General features: G+C 37.7%; 1 protein-coding gene across 2 annotated transcripts in view; it reads right to left on the bottom strand.

Moving 5' to 3' along the window:
- LOC124614033 (alpha-1,6-mannosyl-glycoprotein 2-beta-N-acetylglucosaminyltransferase) overlaps window positions 1-26,602 on the bottom strand; it is a 444,765-nt gene that overhangs the window by 13,400 nt on the left and 404,763 nt on the right. Inside the window, exons 4-7 of one of the 2 annotated variants that reach the window (XM_047142857.1) lie at window positions 23,820-24,061; window positions 20,504-20,649; window positions 20,212-20,372; window positions 14,931-15,038 (exon numbers count right to left, since the gene is read on the bottom strand). In XM_047142857.1, the coding sequence (XP_046998813.1) occupies window positions 14,931-15,038; window positions 20,212-20,372; window positions 20,504-20,649; window positions 23,820-24,061 (657 nt within the window). The remainder of the gene's footprint in view (window positions 1-14,930; window positions 15,039-20,211; window positions 20,373-20,503; window positions 20,650-23,819; window positions 24,062-26,602) is intronic. The other variant, XM_047142858.1, reaches the window with a different exon arrangement.

Genomic DNA, 26,602 nt, shown 5'->3' with positions numbered 1-26,602 from the left:
TGTTGAATGACAGGTGAGGTATGAGTGGCGGCAACTTGAAATTAACGGAGATTGAGGCCTGGTGGATAACGGGAAGAGAGGATATATTGAAGAGCAAGTTCCCATCTCCGGAGTTTGGATAGGTTGGTGTTAGTGGGAAGTATCCAGATAATCCGGATGGTGTAACACTGTGCCAAGATGTGCTGGCCATGCACCAAGGTATGTTTAGCCACAGGGTGATCCTCATTACCAACAAACACTGTCTGCCTGTGTCCATTCATGCGAATGGACAGTTTCTTGCTGGTAATTCCCACATAGAATGCATCACAGTGTAGGCAGGTCAGTTGGCAGATCACGTGGGTGTTTTTACACGTGGCTCTGCCTTTGATCGTGTACACCTTCCGGGTCACAGGACTGGAGTAGGTGGTGGTGGGAGGGTGCATGGGTCAGGTTTTACACCGGGGGCGGTTACAAGGGTAGGAGCCAGAGGGTAGGGAAGGTGGTTTGGGGATTTCATAGGGATGAACTAAGAGGTTACGAATGTTAGGTCGACGGCAGAAAGACACTCTTGGTGGAGTGGGGAGGATTTCATGAAGGATGGATCTCATTTCAGGGCAGGATTTGAGGAAGTCGTATCCCTGCTGGAGAGCCACATTCAGAATCTGATCCAGTCCCGGAAAGTATCCTGCCACAAGTGGGGCACTTTTGTGGTTCTTCTGTGGGAGGTTCTGGGTTTGAGAGGATGAGGAAGTGGCTCTGGTTATTTGCTTCTGTACCAGGTCGGGAGGGTAGTTGCAGGATGCGAAAGCTGTTGTCAGGTTGTTGGTGTAATGCTTCAGGGATTCCGGACTGGAGCAGATTCGTTTGCCATGAAGACCTAGGCTGTAGAGAAGAGACCGTTTGATGTGGAATGGGTGGCAGCTGTCGTAATGGAGGTACTGTTGCTTGTTGGTGGGTTTGATGTGGACGGACGTGTGAAGCTGGCCATTGGACAGGTGGAGGTCAACATCAAGGAAAGTGGCATGGGATTTGGAGTAGGACCAGGTGAATCTGATGGAACCAAAGGAGTTGAGGTTGGAGAGGAAATTCTGGAGTTCTTCTTCACTGTGAGTCCAGATCATGAAGATGTGATCAATAAATTTATTGATGATCAGATCATGAAGATGTCATCAATAAATTTATTGATGACATCTTCATGATCTGGACTCACAGTGAAGAAGAACTCCAGAATTTCCTCTCCAACCTCAACTCCTTTGGTTCCATCAGATTCACCTGGTCCTACTCCAAATCCCATGCCACTTTTCTTGATGTTGACCTCCACCTGTCCAATGGCCAGCTTCACATGTCCGTCCACATCAGACCCACCAACAAGCAACAGTACCTCCATTACGACAGCTGCCACCCATTCCACATTAAACGGTCCCTTCCCTACAGCCTAGGTCTTCATGGCAAGCGAATCTGCTCCAGTCCGGAATCCCTGAAGCATTACACCAACAACCTGACAACAGCTTTCGCATCCCGCAACTACCCTCCCGACCTGGTACAGAAGCAAATAACCAGAGCCACTTCCTCATCCTCTCAAACCCAGAACCTCCCACAGAAGAACCACAAAAGTGCCTCACTTGTGACAGGATACTTTCCGGGACTGGATCAGATTCTGAATGTGGCTCTCCAGCAGGGATACGACTTCTTCAAATCCTGCCCTGAAATGAGATCCATCCTTCATGAAATCCTCCCCACTCCACCAAGAGTGTCTTTCCGCCGTCCACCTAACCTTCGTAACCTCTTAGTTCATCCCTATGAAATCCCCAAACCACCTTCCCTACCCTCTGGCTCCTACCCTTGTAACTGCCCCCGGTGTAAAACATGTCCCATGTACCCTCCTACCACCACCTACTCCAGTCCTGTAATCCGGAAGGTGTACACGATCAAAGGCAGAGCCACGTGTGAAAGCACCCACGTGATCTGCCAACTGACCCGCCTACACTGTGACGCATTGTATGTGGGAATGACCAGCAACAAACTGTCCATTCGCATGAATGGACACAGGCAGACAGTGTTTGTTGGTAATGAGGATCACCCTGTGGCTAAACATGCCTTGGTGCACGGCCAGCACATCTTGGCACAGTGTTACACCAACCTATCCGAACTCCGGAGATGGGAACTTGCTCTTCAATATATCCTCTCTTCCCGTTATCCACCAGGCCCCAATCTCCGTTAATTTCAAGTTGCCGCCACTCATACCTCACCTGTCATTCAACAACATCTTTGCCTCTGCACTTCTGCCTCAACGGACATCTCTGCCCAAACTCTTTGTCTTTAAATATGTCTGCTTGTGTCTGTATATGTGTGGATGGATATGTGTGTGTGTGTGCGCGCGAGTGTATACCCGTCCTTTTTTCCCCCTATGGTAAGTCTTTCTGCTCCCGGGATTGGAATGACTCCTTACCCTCTCCCTTAAAACCCACATCCTTTCGTCTTTCCCTCTCCTTCCCTCTTTCCTGATGAGGCTACAGTTTGTTGCGAAAGCTTGAATTTTGTGTGTATGTTTGTGTTTGTTTGTGTGTCTATCGACCTGCCAGCACTTTCATTTGGTAAGACACATCATCTTTGTTTTTAGATATACAAAAGATACTTATGTAGACATTGAAACATATTGCAAAAATACAAAAGAAATCAAATGGAAGGAAAATCTCAAATGGAACAAAGCAGCTGTTAAAGAGAAGGTGACAGTTTCAAGGAAAGATAAAAGGAACATGATACTATGGCAAATTAAACAAACCTATTCAGAAATATTTTGAAGAAAAAGAAAGAAAGAAAGCAAAATGAAAATTTGAAAACAGGAACACTTTGAACACCACTGATGCTGCACTGGAGTGCTTTTACGCTGATGAAGTCAGTGAGGCAATGGTAAGCAGGCTGATCTAGAATAGATGAAGATCCAGCAAGTTGTGGTCAGCACTGGGCAACAGGATGCTTGAGGCGGCTGCGGTGGTGGCGCAGGGGGAAGGGGGAGGGGCAGTGATCGTGGCCTCTGGGGAAACCAGAATAGTATACTGAAGATTAAATTAGTAATTTAACCCAAAATGTTGAATGATGGAATTAGAGGCTGGAGCTTTATTTTATTTTGGAGCAAATGAGCCATTTAGGACTGTACAAAGAAATGAAAAACCTTGGTTGGCCTTCCTCTGTAATAATATTTATTTTCATCTTTCGTTGTGATTTGTCTCCACAATTCAGACAACATTGTAAACTTTCTATCTGAAGCACACTGAAGCTTTACACTTTGTTTACAAAAAGTATGCCAGGCCATTTTTACTTTTGTTTCCTTCTTTAGCTGACTATATAACTATTTTCTTAAACTGCTCTAAATACAAAAGTTCATCACTTCAAGAGTTCATCATTAACTTGTACTACATTCTTTTCAACCTGTTGACTATACAGTACTATAGTCTTATTAACTGATTAATCTCCTTAATTGATTTTCAGCCCTACTTTTCGAAATTGCCATATTAAGTTCTTCCTTGGTCGTTGAATTTTATTTTCACTATAAGAAGACCAGAATATACAGTAAGATGTATTCTGTCTTCATTTTCTCAAATTAAAAATCTGAAGTCTTCCTCCTGGACTGCTAGAAATAATTTTAATGTGCTCCTAGCATGAACTTCCCAGTATTCTGATGAATTTATGGACACTGTAACATTGGTGTCTATAATCTTCAGTATACTAACAGTTGAATTAATGCTTGTTTCTCTGGAGCAGTTAGGAAATATTTGTTGGGAACTGAGTCATAAGCTTCCTTAAACACAAAGAATCCCAGACAAAGTTAAAATTCATACTTAACTACTTTATTCTATAATGTGGTTCACATGCTTAGCAGATTAAAACTGTGTGCCAGATTGAGATTCAAACTCGGGACCTACTGCCTTTCACAAGCAAGTGTTCTACTGACTTAGCTACCCAAGCTCTGGTTTGCTTCTGCCGGTACATCATCTTCTGCCTTCCAAACTTCAGAAAACCTTGCACAATTAGTACTAGTACTGCATGAGTACTAATTCTGCAAGGTTCGTAGAAGAACTTCTGTAAAGTACTGGTGGAAGTAAAGCTGTGAGAATAGGTCAAGAGTCATGCGTTGGTAGCTCAATTGGTAGAGCACTTCCCTGCACAAGGCAGTAGGTCACAAGTTTGAGTCTTTCTCCAGCACACAGTTTCAATCTGCTATGAAGTTTCATTTTTTTTTTTTTTTTTTTTTTTTATTTTTCCAATCCATTTTGAGGTCAGTGCTTTTGCTTTACTACTGGTTTCAGTATTCAACTATTCAGTAGTCAGCTATATTTTTCATTTCATTCTATTGGTTGTAAAATTTTAATCTGCTTTTTCTAAAATCACAGAGAATGTCTGAGTGCTGGAACTTTATTACTATTATTATTATTATTATTATTATTTGAAAGTTCCCAACAGGCAGAATAAAACTATGTTCTGCACTGGAGCTCAAACCTGGGGCCTTTAACTTTCAGTGGCAAGTGCTCTCCTTTCTTTCAGGAGTGCTAGTTCTGTGTGGAGAACTTAAGTGGAGTTATATAGGTAGGAGATGAGGTACTGATGGAAGTAAAGCTGTGAGCACAGATCATGGATGGTGCTTGGATATCTCAGTTGGTAGACCATTTACCCACAAAAGCAAAGGTCACAGGTTCAAGTCCCGGTCTGGTGCACAGTTTTACTCCGCCACAAAGCTTCAAATCAGCACACACTCAACTGCTGACTGAAAATTCGCTCTGGATTATTATTATTATTATTATTGTAGAAGTAGTAAAAAGATAATATGTTTTTTCTGAATGATGTGATTTTCAATTTAAGCTGTAAATGTTTTTATTTCATTATTGCAATTTTGGCCCTTGTGATATTTTCAGCATCTACAAAGACAAATTCTTAAATAGCAGCTTTCTTTTGTAACATGTGTTACATTTTAAAATATTTTGCACTGTATATCAATGCACATTTGTACAATGTGATTGGATTTCAGTTCACAAGCAGAGATTGACCCCACTAACAACATAGTAGTTAGCTTACATTTAGCCTATCATTGAATTTCTGTTTTGTAGTTGCCAGAGTGGGAGCATTGTGAAGGGGAGGAATATTTCTTAGTATACATAAATTTATGCAAAATATGTTTTCCAAGCTGAAATGTGATAACAGTAGCATTCAGAAACACAGAATAAGGCATTATTTAGTTCGTGTCAACACCTTGACTAAATTTTTTAAACATTTCTAGTGAACTTTTCTATTTTTATAAGAACAATTATCTTTCACCTACTTCCTACACTGAATCACAATTATGACATCAGTTTTACAGTATATATATATAAAAAGGAAGGGAAATAGAAAAAATAATAGAAACTTAATTGTAAATTACTGATGTGTTCGGAATAAGAGATGTATATGTTTTAAGAGTTCAGGAAGTACAAGTAAGTAAGCAACAGGCTGATCACTAATATTCAAATCACTGAAGTAGTTTAAATAAAGTAGATGCAGCATGTAGCAAAACTGACACCTGTTACCTGTAATAGTAACTAACAATTGTAATGATGAATGTGTTAGAATACTGAAAACTTAGGTGATATATACATGAAAGATCATTATTGTATGAAGTTGCTGTTAAATTAAATTTTATGTAAATAGCTATCACGGAATTGGGAAAGTGAGGCTCAAGTAATTTTATGTTAGTGCAAAATCAACACCACATGCTATTGTTCAAAGACCTATATAAATATTGTGATCCAGGAGTGGCTCATAATTAAAGGCTCTGTGGTGGAGTCATCCCAAAATATATATTAAAATACATTTCTCAATAATGGATCACAGAATTTAAATTATGAGGAAGCATTTCAGATATCTCTGACATGAATTCATGGAATGACAGTCAACTAAAACCTTATATCCAATATCAAGTGATGTTTTTCTAACAGACTGTACATCGAAATGCAACTTAGCTCCATGAAGGAGAGGTTTATGGATGCGGCTTCTAAAGAGTACAGTTCTTGTGGACTTCAAGAAGGCTCAGCCTCTTCAGTGTAACCATCCCACATCAGGTCTCCATCACAAGCACACAGACTACCTTTGTGATGGAGAAATGGTTTGTGTCCTGTTTTCTCTGGAAATGTTTTATTCACTTTTGTGTTTTCATACAGGAGCCTTCTCCCTATCTCTATCTCTATCTCTCAAAAGTGAGTTTGTTCCACTGTGTTACCATGCCAGGGAATATGCAACAGCTAATTTCAATGTTGTTTGCTATGTCAATGTCTGACTTGACTGCAATTGGTTATTTATTTATTCATCCAAAAATCACAATCACAGCACAAGACCCATGACATCACAGAAATGTCATGGTTTCAATTTATAAATGTTGCAGACTGAACACACCACGAAACTTCAAGCATTTCAGGCTTAGAATTGAAAACATGAAAAGTATGAACCATGCAGAAAAGCTAACATACACAGCATTAAAGATCTTTCCAAAAATGACTTTCACTACTATTTGTTGCAATAAAGTGTTGGGAAATGTGATGGTGTTAGATAAATAGGCTACCTATGATTATGAAACAGAAGGAAAATAAAGTATGTTAACTTTTGGCTGAACCCTTTGCCGACTGCCCCCCCCCCCCCCCCCCCAATCCTGAGATCTCAGTGGTTGTGACAAACTGATCTGAAGCTTAGCCTAAATTCTACACACATCAAAAAAAGTTTCACATCACCCCAGTTTCCTGAACTCCTGAAGACAGATGCTGACCGTGGATGTTGCATCACAGACACGGTCCCTTTCACTGTTCAGATATGTCACTAAACCTGCCCCAAAGATGTAAACAACCATGCATGAGCAGCGCTTATTAGAGGGAAGGGGTCTGACAGCTGATCAGTTCCAGTCATTCCATCAGAAAGGAGATACACAGCTCGTGTTGTCTGTAGTTCAACCATGCCTAGACGGTCAATACCATGGTTCGATTGCGTCAGCACTGTTACTTTGTGCCAGGAAGGACTCTCAACAAGAGACATGTTCAGGCATCTCAGAATGAACCGCAGTGATGATGTTTGGACATGGAGGAGGTACAGAGAGAGACAGGAACTGTCGACGACCTGTCTTGCTCAAGCTGCCCAACGGCTACTACTGCAGTGGTTGACCACTACCTACGGATTATGGCTCGGAGGAACCCTGACAGCAACACCACCATGTTGAATAATGTTTTTCATGCAGCCACAGGATGTCGTGTTATGACTCAAACTGTGCAAAATAGGCTGCATGATGTGCAACTTCACTCCCAATGTTCATGGCAAGGTCCACCTTTGCAATCACAACACCATGCAATGCGGTACAGATGGGCCCAACAACATGCCGAATGGACTGCTCAGGATTGGCATCATGTTCTCTTCACCGATGAGTGTTGCATATGCCTTCAACCAGACAATTGTCGGAGATGTGTTTGGAGGCAACCCGGTCAGGATGAATGCCTTAGACACACGGTTCAGCGATTGCAGCAAGGTGGAGGTTCCCTGACGTTTCAGGGTGGCATTATGTGGGGCCGACATATGCTGCTGGTGGTAATGTAAGGTGCCATAATGGCTTTACGATACATGAATGCCATCCTCTGACTGATAGTGCAACCATATCGGCAGCATATTGTTGAGGCATTCATTTTCATGAACAACAATTCGTGTCCCGATCTTGTGAATGACTTCCTTCAGGATAATGACATTGCTTAACTAGAGTGGCCAGCATGTTCTCCAGACATGATCCCTATTGAAGATGCCTGGGATAGACTGAAAAGGGCTGTTTATGGATGATGTGACCCAACAACCACACGGAGGGATCTACGCCGAATAACCGTTGAGGAATGGGACGATCTGGACCAACAGTGCCTTGATGAACTTGTGGATGGAATACCATGACAAATACAGGCACACATCAATGCAAGAGGACGTGCTACTGGGTATTAGAGGTACCAGTGTGTACAGCGATCTGGGCCACCTCCTCTGAAGGTCTCGCTATATAGTGGTACAACATGCAGTGTGTGGTTTTCATGAGCAATAAAAAGGGTGTAAACGATGTTTATGTTGATCTCTATTCAAATTTTATGTACAAGTACCAGAACTCTTGGAACCAAGGTGATGCAAAAATTTTTGTGATCTGTGTATTTCTGATCGATAGGTGTTGCAGGTTTCCCCATTATGGAAACACAAGCTGCACCCACTATGATCCATTTCAAGAAATACTCCTTAACAAAGGAGAAAAAGTAATTATTTACTGTATAGACTCTTACCTCAGTGAGTTATATGTCTAAAATAGTGATGCACCAACACCACTCAAGCTCCTGAAATCTATTGTCTCCACTACACAGATATAGTAACTGAATAAACTCGTTTATGGTATGAGATATACACAGAAGTTTTGGAGTAATGACCATGTGTGCTGGCATAAGTACACATCAAATAAAAACCATCTATCTTATTACAATTTGCTCAGACATCGTCAGTGCAGCTGAAGACAGTGACTACAGGTATTGATTGTTTAATCTCTCTGATCTTTCAAAGGAAGTATTGTCAATTTCATTGCCAGACGTACATGAGTTGTTAGTTACTTATCCCATGGATCAAATTCTTGATAAAAATTGATGATATGGATGTGTCAACAGAATAAACATATAACACTTGTATACAACTAAACAAAAACTAAGAAAATAATATTTATATGGCCACATGCTGACCATTTACATGTCTTTTTTAACTGACTATCTCCACTTAAGAGTTTCTATATGCTACATAAGGAGTTGTTAAGTAGAAAGCTCTTTAATTTGCTTTTTAAAACATTACTGTTGTCTGTCAGACCTTTTATTTCCATGGGTATATTGTCAAAGAACTTGATAGCTGTATAATTCAGCCCTTTCTGTGCCAAAGTTAGATTCATTGAAGGGTAATATAGATCATTTTTCCTTCTAGTGTTGAACTTGTGAATACCTCTATTACTCTCAAACTTAGATGGATTGTTGAAAACAAATTTCACAAGTGAATGACAGTACTGTAAGTCTATGGTTACTGAACTCAACGAGAAGATTCACATGGCATGTCAGTGAAGTGAAATCATCTTGAATTACTAATAACATCAATCTGCAGTGAGTCTGTCTGCAGTGAGTCTGATGTGTTTCAGAAGCATAGTCTTCTGGGGCAGTGCTTGTGCATTATAATGCATATTGTGTAGTTATTGAATATGTCATAGTGTTAAATCCTGTAAAATTTAATGATCTCACCACTGCTTGTTTATTAGGGTGGAGCTTACACCTACTAACCCATGAGGTGCTGAATAAAGACACTCCAGCATTACTGCTTCTGAGTAGACTACCAAGCTGGACTAAGGTTACCTTCCTTATTTGATTAACAAGATTAGACTTACATTTATACTTTAATTGCTTTCTTAATTACACCTTCCCAGAAAGTAACTGCCAAACTGACAATGAACATATTTTCACAATTCATTGTATGCTTTTATCTTAAAAGTGCTCAATTAGTGCAGACTTGTTTTCTTGCTGATGTCTTTGTTTTGTTTATGTTCAATCTAACATAGCCATGCACAGTGCCATGTCTGTCTTATGTCTGATTTATCTCATTTGTAAGAACACAATGAACTCCAAATTAATCTAGCTCCTGGTTGACTGTAGTGCAGAAGACCTCTTATTTTTACAGGTGGTTAGAGGCAGACTCAGTATTGTCCCCCCCCCCCCCTCCCCCCCCACCCCCCCAACTGCTCGTCTTTTTTTTTCCAAAAAAAAAAAAAGCTCCAAAGAATGACCAAGAATGACCATTCTGGTGGGGGCTCTGACAGAATGTGGTACAAAGCAATATTATATTTCCATGATACCTATTCATAGTCCTTTATCTTTCAGTAACTAGTTGCCAGCATCCAGGGACAACAGTTTGTCTTTAATGATGATAACAGTGCACAGAGCAAGCACTAAATGTGATGATGGTACTTCCTGAAGGAGTGTAACTAGCTGAAAATTCATACCTCTAATGGATACAGAAAATAAGGTATTGTAAGGGCACTGAAGGCAGCCAGATGTGGGAACAAGAGCAAAGAAAAAGAATATAAAATTATCTTTCCCAAAATAGAGACAAGAACAGTTTTAAACTGGGGAAGGAAATCAGCTGTGTCGATTTCAAAAGTTCAAATCCAGCACAAAACATCAGTAATGGAGGGGGATCTGAAAAATAAAGGAAAGGGTAGCAATCAACTTATCACCAACAAAAAATAAATAAGAAATCTTCTGGGGAGTGTGAAAGATAATGCAAGCATTTCCACTTCTGTAGTATTGTATTCCTTGCCACTGTGGCAAACCATATGTTGGAAGAGACAGCACTGTTTCTCACAATTTTACACTGAACAAGTATGCAGAGCTCTGGTGGGAAGACAAATCTCCTCTAGATGAGCACAATTTGGGACAAGAGCACATAAAAAGGCTTTGATTGTCTGCTTGGCAGTACAATTGTGGGCCAATATATAAAGCAAGCAACAGAAATGTCATTAATCAGGATAAGGGATTTTCCCTCAGTGCAGCTTTACAACTCACATTGAAAGCGATAATATGGGACTAATATTGTATTGCTCTCTGTGGGCAGGTAGAAGGTAGCCAGTGCAAGGTACCACCCATGTAAACAGAGTGCACTGAATTTGTTAAAGTGCCCTGGAGTATGTGTTATGGAGAGGAAGGGGGGGGGGGGGGGGGGGGGAGGGGCAGGGGCTCTCCATAGAGGAGACATCAAGATCATGATATACTTTGTTGGTTGATGGAAGAGGAGAATATACTTTCTGAAAAATTAGCAAAATCATGCAGTATTTTATTCACTTTCTGATACTACTAGACAATAACACAACTCTTGAAAAATAGCCTCTAACTGGAATATTTTATTGTGAAATATTTGAAGGTTTTTTGTGCAGAAAGTAAATGATAAATAGAGAAAAGATACTTCAGTACTTCATAAAAAGGATTTACCTTTTTGGGTAATGAGATGACATGAACCTTATAGGGAGCGCAAGTACTAGAGAAATTTGCGACGATGACAGTTTTTGTCTGTGCAGTGCATGAAATATGCACAATCGCCTCTTTAGAACCTTTAGAACCCATGTATTTTCATCAAATACTGTCAAGACAAGGGCTAATAGAAATCCTTGGGTAACAGAAGAAATATTGAATTTAACTGATGAAAGGAGAAAATATAAAAATGCAGTAAATGAAGCAGGCAAAAAGGAATACAAACGTCTCAAAAATGAGATCGACAGAAGTGCAAAATGGCTAAGCAGGGATGGCTAGAGGACAAATGTAAGGATGTAGAGGCTTGTCTCACTAGGGGTAAGATAGATACTGCCTACAGGAAAATTAAAGAGACCTTTGGAGAAAAGAGAACCACTTGTATGAATATCAAGAACTCAGATGGCAACCCAGTTCTAAGCAAAGAAGGGAAGGCAGAAAGGTGGAAGGAGTATATAGAGGGTTTATACAAGGGCGATGTACTTGAGGACAATATTATGGAAATGGAAGAGGATGTAGATGAAGATGACATGGGAGATAAGATACTGCGTGAAGAGTTTGACAGAGCACTGAAAGACCTGAGTCAAAACAAGGCTCCGGGAGTAGACAACATTCCATTAGAACTACTGATGGCCTTGGGAGAGCCAGTCATGACAAAACTCTACCATCTGGTGAGCAAGATGTATGAGACAGGCGAAATACCATCAGACTTCAAGAAGAATATAATAATTCCAATCCCAAAGAAAGCAGGTGTTGACAGATGTGAAAATTACCGAACTATCAGTTTAATAAGTCACAGCTGCAAAATACTAACGCGAATTCTTTACAGACGAATGGAAAAACTGGTAGAAGCGGACCTCGGGGAAGATCAGTTTGGATTCCGTAGAAATGTTGGATCACGTGAGGCAATACTAACCTTACGACTTATCTTAGAAGAAAGATTAAGAAAAGGCAAACCTACATTTCTAGCGTTTGTAGACTTAGAGAAAGCTTTTGACAATATTGATTGGAATAGTCTCTTTCAAATTCTGAAGGTGGCAGGGGTAAAATACAGGGAGCGAAAGGCTATTTACAATTTGTACAGAAACCAGATGGCAGTTATAAGAGTTGAGGGGCATGAAAGGGAAGCAGTGGTTGGGAAAGGAGTGAGACAGGGTTGTACCCTCTCCCCGATGTTATTCAATCTGTATATTGAGCAAGCAGTAAAGGAAACAAAAGAAAAATTCGGAGTAGGTATTAAAATTCATGGAGAAGAAGTAAAAACTTTGAGGTTCGCCGATGACATTGTAATTCTGTCAGAGACAGCAAAGGACTTGGAAGAGCAGTTGAATGGAATGGACAGTGTCTTGAAAGGAGGATATAAGATGAACATCAACAAAAGCAAAACGAGGATAATGGAATGTAGTCAAATTAAATCGGGTGATGCTGAGGGAATTAGATTAGGAAATGAGACACTTAAAGTAGTAAAGGAGTTTTGCTATTTAGGGAGTAAAATAACTGATGATGGTCGAAGTAGGGAGGATATAAAATGTAGACTGGCAATGGCAAGGAAATCATTTCTGAAGAAGAGAAATTTGTTAACATCGAGTATAGATTTAAGTGTCAGGAAGTCGTTTCTGAAAGTATTTGTATGGAGTGTAGCCATGTATGGAAGTGAAACATGGACGATAACTAGTTTGGACAAGAAGAGAATAGAAGCTTTCGAAATGTGGTGCTACAGAAGAATGCTGAAGGTAAGGTGGGTAGATCACGTAACTAATGAGGAGGTATTGAATAGGATTGGGGAGAAGAGAAGTTTGTGGCACAACTTGACTAGAAGAAGGGATCGGTTGGTAGGACATGTTTTGAGGCATCAAGGGATCACAAATTTAGCATTGGAGGGCAGCGTGGAGGGTAAAAATCGTAGAGGGAGACCAAGAGATGAATACACTAAGCAGATTCAGAAGGATGTAGGTTGCAGTAGGTACTGGGAGATGAAGAAGCTTGCACAGGATAGAGTAGCATGGAGAGCTGCATCAAACCAGTCTCAGGACTGAAGACCACAACAACAACAACAACTGTCAATTTTGTCCACAACAGAACAAGAAGTCATTGCACATGTTTATTGAGAATCTGTTCAAAACATAGCAACATGTTGTACAAAATAATGCTTCTATGAATGTAACTATCACTATTTTTAAATGTAATGTGATGCTCTTTGTGGCATGAATGGCATTGTAAGTGAGACAGTGGGAGGATTTTCAGTTTATGAAGGACTGGGTACTTATTATCTGACTACAGTGAACCTATTTGGAATCAGGGATGGAAATACCACATAATTCATGATAATAAATAGACAGTGATCTTTGTAAAGTTACATAGAACCTTTTTTTAAGGTATTAAATAAAAACAGTTTCTGAGCTCTATAAGAGGAGGAGTACTTTTGCCTAATATTTGTGTACATATAGAAAGTAATCCAGAAGTAAGTCCCATAACTACCAGTGTGAGCAGGTTAGTACTAGACATAATTTGTTGTTACTGAAATGGCCTGGAGTGTCTGCTTCTGGCTGTTAATGTATGACTTGACTCAGTCCACACTGATCTTGAAGGAACGTAGGAGACTTCATACCTCGACTGGAATATTCCTAGTATCTATGGTCTCCATGCTGAATTTCTTTAAACATGATAATTGAACATGGTGGGTGGACTACAAAAACATAATGATGAAAGACAGACTATTATTTTCGCAATATACAGAAGCCGTATTCCAAAGTGTAATGACTCCAATATTTTAATAAACATATTTGTAACTATATTGGAATCAACCACACCATAAAGCACTCAGGGAAATGACATTGTGGAAGTTCCAATTTCCATTGCTTTGCAAAATAGCTATCTTCAACTTACAATGCACTGAATGTGGTATAAATCTTTAGGAATGTATGAAATATTTTTAACAATAATGAAAATTCCTGGATGGATCAATATGTAAAATAAGGGAAAGGCAACCACTTATCTATAACAGATCAATGCATGAGCACAGTAACTCATAATAGAAAACAGCATTCACACAAGCTTTCTAGCACTACCTCTTTCTGTAGCAATAGTACAGAAATTCATACGCACGCAACCACAAAGACATACAAATCTACACTCCCATGGCCACAGCAAGACTTGTTGCTGTGGCCATGGGAGTGTGCATTCAGGTGTCTGTGCGGTGATGTGTTTGAATGTGTGTACTACTGCTAGAAAAGGAGCTAATGCTCAAAAGCCACTGTAAATGCTATTTTCTGTTACATGTTACTGTGCTCCATGCATTGATCTGGGGTAGGTGAGTGGCTGACTTTCCCTCGTTTTATACATGAAAGATTATTAATGTTCCCAGAACCAAATTTTTTCTTCTTGAGATCTACTACTTCACCGTCCTTATTTGTACACCTTTTTTTTTTTTTTTTTTTTCCACCATCACCAGCCATCAGTCATCATTACTCCTTAACATGAATATAATTGTTCTGATCTTGATATTTTCAATCGCTCCTACTTGCAAATTTATAAATTAAAAATAGAAATTTCTCCTAAACTTGCCTGAATAGATTAGAGTATGTCTCAATTTAAAAGTTATAAAGTAAATTTATTTATTTGTTTTCATGTGCAACACACAAATTCCTAATAATACTACAGCCAACATTCAATTTTTGCACTTATAACTAAGTCATACCACGTGCATGAGTGCTAAAAGTATTCTACAACTGTAGTTCAATATCCAAGCATAGTTACATACATAGCATGTCAGTGAATAAGCCACAATAATATTGCAACATGCAGACTTGCAGGGACTTTACTGTCAAATGGCAATATTGGCTACATTTTGAGTGCCATTATTAGCCAGCAATCCTATACCTTCTGGTAATGCTGATAGAGAGAAGGGAGTATCTGGAAGCCCCAGGATGGAGGAATTGAGCCTGCAGAGAAAGACGGGTGGCGTTTCATGGCTCTCAGAGCCTCCTTCTGGAATGTAAGAGAGACAACACAACATACACACACACACATATAGCAGAGGCAAGTGAGAAAGTGAATCAGCATGACAGTGCATGGAAGCTGAGTGAAGCTGCTGCTGAAAAGTTATGTTTCAGTGACAGTTTATGTATGTTATCATTAGGAAAAATTAATGGTGATCTCTACAGTCAACAGCAAATTTTGTATCTTACACAGATTATTAAAATACAAGGTAACTGAAGGGGAACACAGATTAGAATCAACAGTGCAACAGTTATCTGTACATGTACATACAATCTCATTTGTAACCAGGAAGAGGGGACATTTTATAACAAATGGTGTTTATACAGTTATATACAGCTTGAAACATCACCAAATAGAAACTGCAATAGATTTAAAAAAAATTCTAACACAAAAAAGCAATTTGCAAGCAAAGTTTGAAAATATTGTGTCACTATTAAAAGCTGAAGGAAGCTTAACGTAAAGTGCACAACACATATCAATACAACAATTTTATTATAGAACTGGAAATCATTATATTAAGATGTATATAAAAAGAACAAGAAGTCAAGCATTAGTGGTGAAACATAGTTTCATCCAAAACCAAAGTTTCCCAGAGTAGTACACACAACACTTATTGAATTACTGGTACTGTAAGAAGTCAGAGCAAAAATTACATGGCATGAACATATCCAATACAAAACTATTGGAATGAAGTTAGCATTGCTACCGATTATTTGTCATCTCCCCTCATTCTCTTGACTTGTGATTCACAGCAGGTTAGAGGTATATGTTAGTTGCAGTATCAATGGAACAATGAAGGGCTGTTACTGACTGTTCTGTGTATTACAGAACTGTGCGTGTTTCCCTGGATTTGTCAATAGAAAATATTGTAATACTATTGTGGGTTCAACAGAAGTATCATATTACTTCATGTAACCAACATGTTTTAAGTAATGGAGTTAAAGAATATTATTTATTTTTTAAAAGCTGGTTCTTCGGTAAACTCTCTTGTCTCCCCCTCCCCCTGTCCAAACCTCTCAGTTCATAAAAAATATTTGTTCTGCTTACTAGAGGTTGCTCTGTTGTCTTAGGCCTTGAAATGCCAATACAAAAATTCTTATTGGTTTTAATTTTGAAGACTCAACTTTTGCAGGTAAAAGCATTCCTTGTGTTCTACATTTAAGCAGTTTCCATAAGTAACACTGTGTATTATGTTATTAACAAAAGGGAAGAAATTTCATTTTTTTAATGCAGAAAGAAAACAAAAATGTTCAAAATGTTCAGATGAAGTCTTGCAATCATACACATGCACTCCTATATGTAAAAAACATGATTACCAGGGATAACAGGAGATTACAGTAGTCAATTGATCAGTCCACATAGTACTGCAAACCTTATACGATTAACAATTGATGCTGCGCAACTAGGGTATTCACCATACACTTATTTACATGATATGCATTCCATAAGCAAACACTGAGTGATACAAGCAAAATAAAATCTGAAATTTTGTATATCTATTTAATATTGTTCATTTATGTGGTTATATTTATGTAATATTATGTACTCATAAAATTCAGATATATAATCAATATTGTTTAATGTTGTTATATGACATGAGCACTCATGTGATGTGATGGAATGTTCTTGCTGAATTTCATAGCACTTAAGAATATGTATTATATTTATTAGACTTGCATGTCCGAAATCACAATGTACAAATTACTTTTCTTATGAATTATATTTATTTTAATGTATCATTAAACTTAATTTGAAACTAGTTTTAATATCCTATTATAATTTGACATATATATCTTGGCAAAAAGGAAGTCTTTTACCGGAGTACCATTTAGCTTAGAAATTGTGTGTGTTCTAATTTTAAGCAGAACAACTCTGCAACCAAAACAGATTGAGACAAACTGGAAAGTAATCTCAAAAGCAGATTGACATTTGAATCCCAACTGAACTTGTTGAAGAATGACAGTCTCATCCTTTCTGTCTATGACAGAGTGCAGCTTTTATGCTAAAATAACTCATACACTCATGCAGATTTGTTCTTCCTATTCTCAAAATTTGTGTTCTGTATATCCAAGAGGCATTAATTTACAATTGTCCTGAATTAAGTGCAGTATAACTTCCTGGTTAATTGCTATAATAGGAAACAAAGTACATGACAGAATATCTCAGAACATAAGCAGTAAGTGAAGTAGCCATTTCATCAGTGTTAAGGTACACAGATGGCCCTGTCTTTTTGGTTCATGGATAGGAATGCTTGTAAGAAAAATTAAATGATCTTGATGAATTACTGATTAAACAAAAGAGGAGTAATTACAGGCAGAAAATTAAACAATGACAATCTAAGCAAGTGGCGAAGATTAGAGGGAAGGAGGGATTGACATGCTGAACATTAAAATTGAAAAAAAAAATACAGCAGAAGTAATGAAAGAAGTGGTATTAATAAATCCTTAAAGCAAGCAACTGAGTTGTCTAATTCATATCTAGAGACTCAATACATTGTACATTCATCAGATCGGAAGGTTTTTGGCAATTGCTGTACTGAATCTTATGCTTTATTTTAATTTTTTTTATATATTTTTCCACATGTGGAAAATATATGTGAGAAACACACACCCAAGTTTCTTACAAAGACTAAACCAGAGCAAACTACTGGTTGACTGTGTGCTGTTTGTTGAAGACATATTGAATGAGGGTTTTTTTTTGGGGGGGGGGGGCGGAGGGGGGGGGGATGCATGGAGCAGAGAAAGCCAGCTCCACTTACCCAAGCCCAACACATAGACAACCATGGGAATAGTGGTGGTGCAGGGATACATGTTGCCCTTACCTCATACAGTTATGGCACTACACTGGTGCTTACTATCTTGACAGGGGACACCATGGCATTCACCATTCACTCGGTAGTGGCTATGTTATGCTCAAGTATTGTATTGTTACATCACCAATCTTGCCTACAGCTGCACACAAAACACTCCTGGCCTGCAGTCTAATACTTCCACCAGCTTAAATATATCAGGAACTAAGAAGCCCTCATTCAGTACATTGTGAACAAACCAAAGTTGGAACATGAAATACATATTTCTAGTAGTAGTAACCTGTTTCACACAAAATACTTTGTTAGAAATAACATTTTCTGTGGGAAATATAAGAGTTAATGAACATCTGGAAAAAAAGATAACAAAGAGGGCAGTTTGACTGATAGCTGGTCACACACAATTTAGTTCATCAAAATTGCAAAGTTGTGGTTTAGATTGACATAGCCCAGTCCAGTTGAACCAGGAAACCAATAGATCAAAGTATATGTGGAAACATATACAAGGTACTTACTTCTAATTTACCAAATTTAATATTAAAATATTTTAGGTAGTCAGATCATTCATTTCTCTGACTTTAAACAGTAAGTAGGTGAGTGAGAAGCTCTTTTACACTATGAAAATTTGCCATGTATTACATACTATGCTCTTCTGAATAAACTGAAGGTAACATGGTCATTCTTGCTATCTTGTATTCAGCATGCCTATAAGTAATGATTTAAAAATATTTATACCTGGTAAACTGTTTCTGAATTTTTTGTGAGAAACTTAAATAATAAAATTTTAGACTCTTTGTACATCCCTCTTAAAGAAACATGATTTTTAAGACCTTCATTTGTCTGTGTGTGTTTTTTTTTTTTTTTTTTTTTTTTTTTTTTGTGACAGCATAAAACGAGCACATCCTAGGTGCCTGGAATCAGAAGTGTTTTTCAGCAAGAAAGAGTAACAGAACACACATGGCAGTGTCTCCAATCTACTTGACATGGGGCACTTATTGCTGCAACACAATCTGTGGTGGAGATTTTAGCACTGTCTTTTAAGTTGTACTTTAAGGTGTTAAATTATTAATTGTACTTTTTTTTAAAAAAGTTTAAATGCTCAAAAACTGCACATTCGAAAGTGAAGTGTAGACCACAAGAGCACTGGAAAAAGAGAAAACTGAAGCACTTGAAATACTGAAATATTAAACTATTATGTTAACTGAGGATATACTGCAAGGAATATTTGAGAAAGGAAGTCCACAGGAAACCCTTACCAAAGAAGTAAGAAATTAATGGGACCTATACTGAACTATCCAGTATTGGTCACCAAAAGGACCAGAAGAGGGAATAAATTCTGACTGTAGCCCAATTCCAGTACATATCACACAGATTGTTGAGCACATTGGATGTAGTATGCATGCAAACATGAGCACATAATCTTAAGTTAGGAAAAATGAAGGGTATTACCAAAATAGTTGAAAGACTGACAAATGTGGAGAGGTACTGTATGTACAAGATGAAGTAATTAAGTAATATGTGAAGGCATTTTGTAGACATGTAGTAAGGGCAGCCAAGTTGATCAGAATAAGAGATATGAATAAAAGGACTAGCACAGGAACAGATAAGCATAAAAAAGATCAGAAGAATATAAATGCAGTTTTAAAGAGGGTATTAAGAATGCATATTGATCTATATTTTTCCGGCTTATTTCAGTTTCACAAAAATACAGCTGCTCTATTTTGCAGGATTTTGTTTTAAAAATGAAGTTCTCATAAGAGATGAAATATCAAGACCAAGAAATAATGTTGTAGTTCTGTGAGGTTTTTGTCAGTATTTGTTGAAACTCTTCTTGATACACATGGGTGCATTGTACTTGTGTCTGAAAGTGAATCTTTGTCTTTATAAGTGATTTTACTTTTTTATAAAGTCTCTATTGTACAATATAGAGCCAAATTACAGATCTGTTAGTCTTTTTACTTTTATTTTAGGCAATTGATCTACATCATAGCAAGTTATCCCCAATAAACTGTTACCACTACATTTCCAGCTAATCCAATGGTTTCTACAACCTTTGAAAATGTTTGTAAGTATAATGTAACTAATCTGGTATTTCCCTGCTCTCAGTTGGCAATTTATGTATTCACATTTCATTGACAATAAAATTCCACTTCAAATACTACCAGGTTCAAATGTTTTGAGTATATGGTCAGTTGATTCCAGGTCAGTGAAACAATGTATTTCTAGCTAAGTTGGGATACCACATATAATGATCCAGATTTAATACATAAACAAATATTCTGATAGAGGATGCAAATATATTCATTTATCAACAATATTCTTAACAATTTAAACTTGTAAACAAATATTTCTTACTTTCTTTGAATCTCCATAATAATTGTAGGTTTTCAGGTACGTGCCAAGGGAAAGAATGTTGCACCTGTCACAACTGACTTTACAAGTTCTTTCCATGAGATGCATGACATGAATAAAGTCTTCAGCAACAAAATGATCCTCCTCTAGGAACAACACCATCCCTGTAACAATGCACATAGTTAACCTGAAACATTCCCACACAAAAAGTTCAAAGTCTATTCTCTCATAAGTAACCGTTTTCTGAAAGTTGTAGTTTAGCTCTTCAGTGCTGACTCTTGTGTGTGCAGCATACCTGTATGATTTCTTGTAACATCCAGCTGATTGAACACCCTGTTTGCTTTCCACCACCAGTGGTGCTTTGTTTGAGTGAATTTTGCTTCTCTGTAGTGGCCATATAAGTCAGGGTATAAAGCATTATTGCACATCATTTCCTTGGCCCTGGTAGGGAATAAATGAACAAATTTTTTAACTTCATAGTGACATGACATCAAAATACTTTTTCCATATTGTATGGAAATAAACATTAAGAATTAAATGAATTATTTTTCCCATTTCTTAGTTAACAGTTCACCAGCCTATAATTTCACAATACATGTAAGGAAGAAAAATGTTTTGTTAATTCAATAGAAACTAAATAGAAAAACAGAAAATAGAAAATAAATGTAGATTACTCACAATAAGTCACTCTTAAAACTTTGCGAAGTACAAATGCAACATTAAGAAAATTTAGATGATATAAATCATGTGTTCCTGTCTATAGAAAAATACACACACTGTACTCATGTAATCAATGGGACTGAATAAAAATAAATATTTAAATATGTCAACTAACTATGAAAAGGTACATTGCATGCAGTATTACATATACACTTGCTTCAACATTGTTAATGAATAATGAATTCTACAACTCATTTAAAAGTATATGCCTTTTTCCTGAGAAACTGTTACAAGGAATTTGCATGATTATGTAATTTCTTAGAATATTAAAGAAATGGGCAATCTTCATTCTATGTGTTTACCCCTGATAGGCAACTGTTGCAGTGAATGATAAATTGTTCAAATCAGTACTCTAAATTTTTGGTTCAATAAAAAATTAAACCAACATACTCTCCATTCATAAAGTGTCAAAACTCACAAGTGAAAGTGAATTATTCCCCTGATTGCCTCCAATAAGGGAAATGTAATATGATTTTTTCTCAAACACACCCAAGAGCTCTCCTGTTATGATAAAACTCTCATTATAACAGCTGTTTTATGACAAGAGCCCCCAAAAGACAGGCATCAGTCCCTAAATAAGAACTGAAGCTGCCTAATTGTTTGTGACACTATATGTGTTTTCGGAAGCAGCGAGGTTTAAACACCTGTCCATCCACTGGTATTTATAATTTACATGACATCACCCAAATCATTTGAGATAAAAGCTTCTTCCTCCATCTGAGCTATTAAAATTCAGCCTTTTTACATCAATAAAAAATGGAGAAATCATTAAAATCTGGAAAATCCTTTTCCACTTACGTTTCACAAATATACCTCTATAGGACTGCTAGAGATAAACATATTATCAATGTTGGTTCCAGTCTGGAATTTGCATTATCACAGTAATTGAACTACGATTTTCTCCACTTTGTTCATCGTCATTTTTCCATTTGCATGTACTAGCTTAGCACCCACTGCTTCACTCGCATAGACTGTATGGCCTGCAGAGATATTTTTTTATTTAATTGAATTTTTATTTGTTCACAAATTGAAAAACTTTCTAAGCTTTTCACGCTAAATAAGGACATATACGTATGGTCTCTTCCAATGTATTTCTGATCAAAATGCGCTTCTGGTAGCGGAGTCTTAAGTTTTTCTTAACCATACCTTTTGCTTTCTTGTGAAGGTATTTCCATAGCAACTTTCACCCACTCACAAATATTTATTTATATTCAACTGAGAAGTGAAATATTAATTTTCATAAATTTAGCTTTAAAATTTTTTAATGTAATGAAATATTTGCTTAAAATTTTTCATCCCTTATTGTACTCTCTTAGGGCTTAAATTTCCAGAAACACTGAAACAAATATTTTTTTATTTCCAACCAAGAATTCAAATACCAGTTTTCAAAGATTTAGCTTTACAAATGCTTTCACAAAGAAATGTTTTCATAAAATGTTTCACCCCCCTTAGGGGTTGAATTTCCAAAAACACTGACATGCATGTGTTTTATTACTAAGAGAGAAGCCAAATACAAATTTTCATGTATTTAGCTTAAAAGATATTTCCATAAGACCTTTCATCCCCCATTTAAACCCCATAAGGTTTGAAATTCCAAAAACGGTGAAACACTTATTTTTTGTTTCAAACTGAGAAGCCAAATTTAAAACTTCATTGATTTAGCTTTAAAAATGCATTTGTAATAAAATATTTTCATAAAAAATCTCAGCCCCTATTGCACCCCCTCAGGGGTTTAATTTTCAGAAACACTGAAACACATTTTTTTAAAAATTTGTAACCAAGAAGTCAGATACCAGTGTTCATAGATGTAGCTCTAAAAATGCTTTAGTAGTTCTTTAATAATGACATATTTTCAAAAAAGCTTTCACCCACTATTTCACTCCCTTAGAGTTAATTTTCAAAAAATGCTGAAACACAGATTTCTTTATTTCTGACTGAGAAACCAAATACTAATTTTCGTAGGTCTAGCTTCAAAATTGCCTTAATAGTGACTTATTTAAAATGAAAACTTCATTCCCTATTTCACCTCCTTAGGGTTGAAATCATGAAAAATCCCTTTGTAAACGATGCCTAAAATATAAGATCCATACCTCCTTCAAATTTCAAGTTTCTGTCCTTAGCGGTTTGGGCTGGGTAACGATGAGTCAGTCAGTCAGTCAGTCAGTCAGTCCATTGCCTTTTTATATATAGAGATTAAGCCAGCAAATGAACTTCCCAGTAAGATAGGGCTGTTATACTGTAGAACAGTATCAAAACGTAGTGGGTGTTTCAATGCTGTTTAACCCAGAATTCTAGTTTACCAAACATAATAGTTGCAAATTGCAAAATGTTTTAATATTAGTCAACTAGCATGACCTTACTTATGGGGACAAAATTACTTTACTTTTCCTTAGCTTGCTATCTTCAATATTTTGTGTGTGTGTGTTTTGCTTTGGTAAACACTTTTCAGATAAACTAAGAACCACAGGCAAAATGTATTTTTTTTAAACAATTGTGAAGGATTTGTCATTACTGTCTATGTGTGTTGCCATGTGACTGACTTTTGTGTAGGGTAAATGCTTAATTTTGAACATAAGACAGTATTTCATTCACAGTGTAAATGCATACACATATTTTCATGGGTGTGTATGGTAGAATTAGGGAATAATCTTAGATGCAAAAAATAGCGAGTTTAGCTTCTTACACACATGGCCAGTGAGATCAATTTGTGCACAAGTTACGTAATTTTATATTTGTGTAAATATTTTGAAACAACATATCACATAATCTGTTGTAGCTCACACAAAAAATGAAGAATTAGACCGTATCTTCTGTTTTATAATTGTAACAGTACAATAGATACAAGGTAGGAATGAGAGTTAAGATTTGGGGTAAAAATGTACTATACTTACTGCTCTTTCTTTATGTTGCGTGGACAGTCCCCTGGGGATTCTCCTGGGAACTCCTTTGGATGTGTCTGTATGGAAAAAGGGTAGAAAATCTGCATGACTTTGCAAAAGTCTATGCTCTGCACAAGCTCATTAATCTCTTCATCATAGTAATCATGACTGAAGATTAACAGTACAGTATCTATGTCCCTTGCTTGTGCAAGGCTGACAATTAGATGCCTCAGGTAAATAATCCTTGTGTGCACCTGCAACAGAGATGAGAACATTTGGTCATTGTATTTCTAAATGAGTTTTTACATATACAGCACAGTTCCACTTGATTACAATCAAAACTAATATTTTCAATAAAAATAATCTTTCTCATGAGGAATGACTTTTAATACAGGAAATCTTACACATTGTGCTACAGCCACATCAAAGGCATATAGATCAATGGGCAGATACTCAAGATATCCTCTTTCCTGTCACATGGGTAGCTACCACTAAGGATGGAGGGATAGTCATCAATGCTCAATCAATTTGATATCCATAATGCAATGAAATAAACTATATTAAGGACACAAAAGGGACTCCACTTCTTCACTGGATTGTTAGTTTTTCACAATGATATCTGGATGGCCACTACCTTGTCAAAAGATTTGAAATAAACTACCAGCCATACCATTCTCCAAGACAGAAGTGCTCAAGGAAGGATTAGGGGGTATTTTCACGACAATTGCATGTATGGCTAGTGTTGTACACGTTGATGGGTGTTAGATTAGAAAACTGAAAGCTATATAGTGCTGATCACAAACTCTGGATTGACTGCAGTTGGACATAGTAAAGATTAGTGAAGTGAAATGGAAATAATAAAGAGACATCAGATGGGTGTTGTGAAGTAAGAATGTTACCAGTGTATTATGTAACATAACATTGTTGTGGTTATGAATAGCAAAATGGGTAACACAGTGATAGTTACTTTCTTACAAAATAACAGCAACAGCATTATATAGGTTTGCTTGTTCACATCACAAGCTGACAGTACTAAAATAGAGACAATGCCTGAGGAAATTTAGTAATTACTACTACTGGTTGTAGTGAATATATTGCCCCCAAATCACAGGGTAGAATGGATACTTGTCTAAACAACTTGGAAGAATACTAATTAGTGTAAATACAAGTCAGAGAAAGATTTAGAACAAAATGCAGGGCAGCATATGATGTCCAAGTGATGATGCAAAATCAGATAATAACCCACTATTGAAGATAAGAAGCCAAATTCAAAATTATAAAGAAAGAGGCGTATAGCATTAGGTGGGATGTCAAAAATTCAGGACAGACTGTGGAAAAGTGAAAATTCTGCAGATCAATGACCAACAGCATTAGAAATGGCATTAAGGTTAGAAATAATAAAGATGAAAATAAACAAGTAGGGAAAGGCTGCCATAAATACAATGAAAACAAGGGTGGAAAAAGTCATGAATAAAGAATGAAATGCTCTAGCTCTGTCAGTGAATGTTGAATAAAGAAAATGTAAGAATGGAAATGTGATACATGATGAAATGAACATAACCTATATGATCAAAAGTACCCACTCACTCTAATGTAATATGGAACTGACCACTAGATGTCATTGGAGATGGACCTACCAGTATAAAAGAAGGCAGCAAATATTGTGTCATCAGTAGAGTAGCAGTACCAGCAGAATGGGTCAGTCAGGAAAGCTCAGTGACTTTCAGCCAACTAAAGCTTCTCTCTGTCTGCTGAAGAGATACAATGTAGTAGTCAGGCAATAACTTCCTAAAGCTCAAACACCAATACACTGAAAAATCTAAGTCAATACAAAGAAAACTAATAAAAATCAAAGAGTAAAGCAGATCGTCCGTGCGCTCTTTGCCACAAAATAATATTATGTTTCATTGTGCATTCACAGATGTTCTTCTGGTGAGTCCCACACAGCCCCTCCTCCTCCCCCCCCCTCCCCCTCCCATGTAGAATGGATCACTGAGAATGTAGCGGCATGGGGTATTTATATGCCACCCGACGTCCAGCACTCGTGTGTATTGAAGGCTTTGCTTGATCTTCTGCAGCCCCCGGTGCTGGTAGTGATGGTGCTACTTCCTCTTGTGGCTCCAAGACAGTGTCATCCACATCCAGTAGTGTGGATGGTGACATGTCATATTCAGTGTGTACATCCTCTTCAGTCAGTAACATATGTGTGTGTTTGACACGTTCCAGTGATACCTCTTGGGACTTGCCATTTTGACCTATATGCATGGTATGTCCATCTCGGGAGAGAACTCTGCAGGGCTCAGAATGTGGGGGCTGCAGCGGTGGCTTGACAGCATCTGTCCTTAACATTACGCGTGTACATGACCGTAGACCTTTGTACATAAAACTAGTTACTGCCCCAGGCCTCGAGACAGCAGATGGGTGAAGTCTGGCCATACAGTCACACACCATTTGCAATACATAAGGCAATTCGGTCTGTGGTGCCCCAGTATGATTGGTGAAGAATTCTGAGGGCAGTCTTCAGGGTTCACCATAAACTAATTCTGCAGTGGATGCTCCTAAATCTGCTTTTAATGCTGTACGAAGGCCCCCAGCTTCAGGCAGTGTTGGCTTCGGTCACACAGCTTGAGGCTGTTGCCAATGGGCATCACTGTGGGGGTCGGGATGGGGGTTTGTCGGGGACGGCCAGCTCGTCCCACGCATCCCCTGATCGGACTACGACTGTGGTTGCCCGGGATACTGCCCGCATTGAGGCTGATCCCTCACCTGTGATAGAGTGGGAGGTCGTTTCAAGG

This window comes from Schistocerca americana, chromosome 4, assembly GCF_021461395.2.
Source record: "Schistocerca americana isolate TAMUIC-IGC-003095 chromosome 4, iqSchAmer2.1, whole genome shotgun sequence".
NCBI lineage: Eukaryota > Metazoa > Arthropoda > Insecta > Orthoptera > Acrididae > Schistocerca > Schistocerca americana.
Note: the sequence above shows the minus strand (reverse complement) of the source record. Positions and strands in the feature narration are given on the sequence as shown.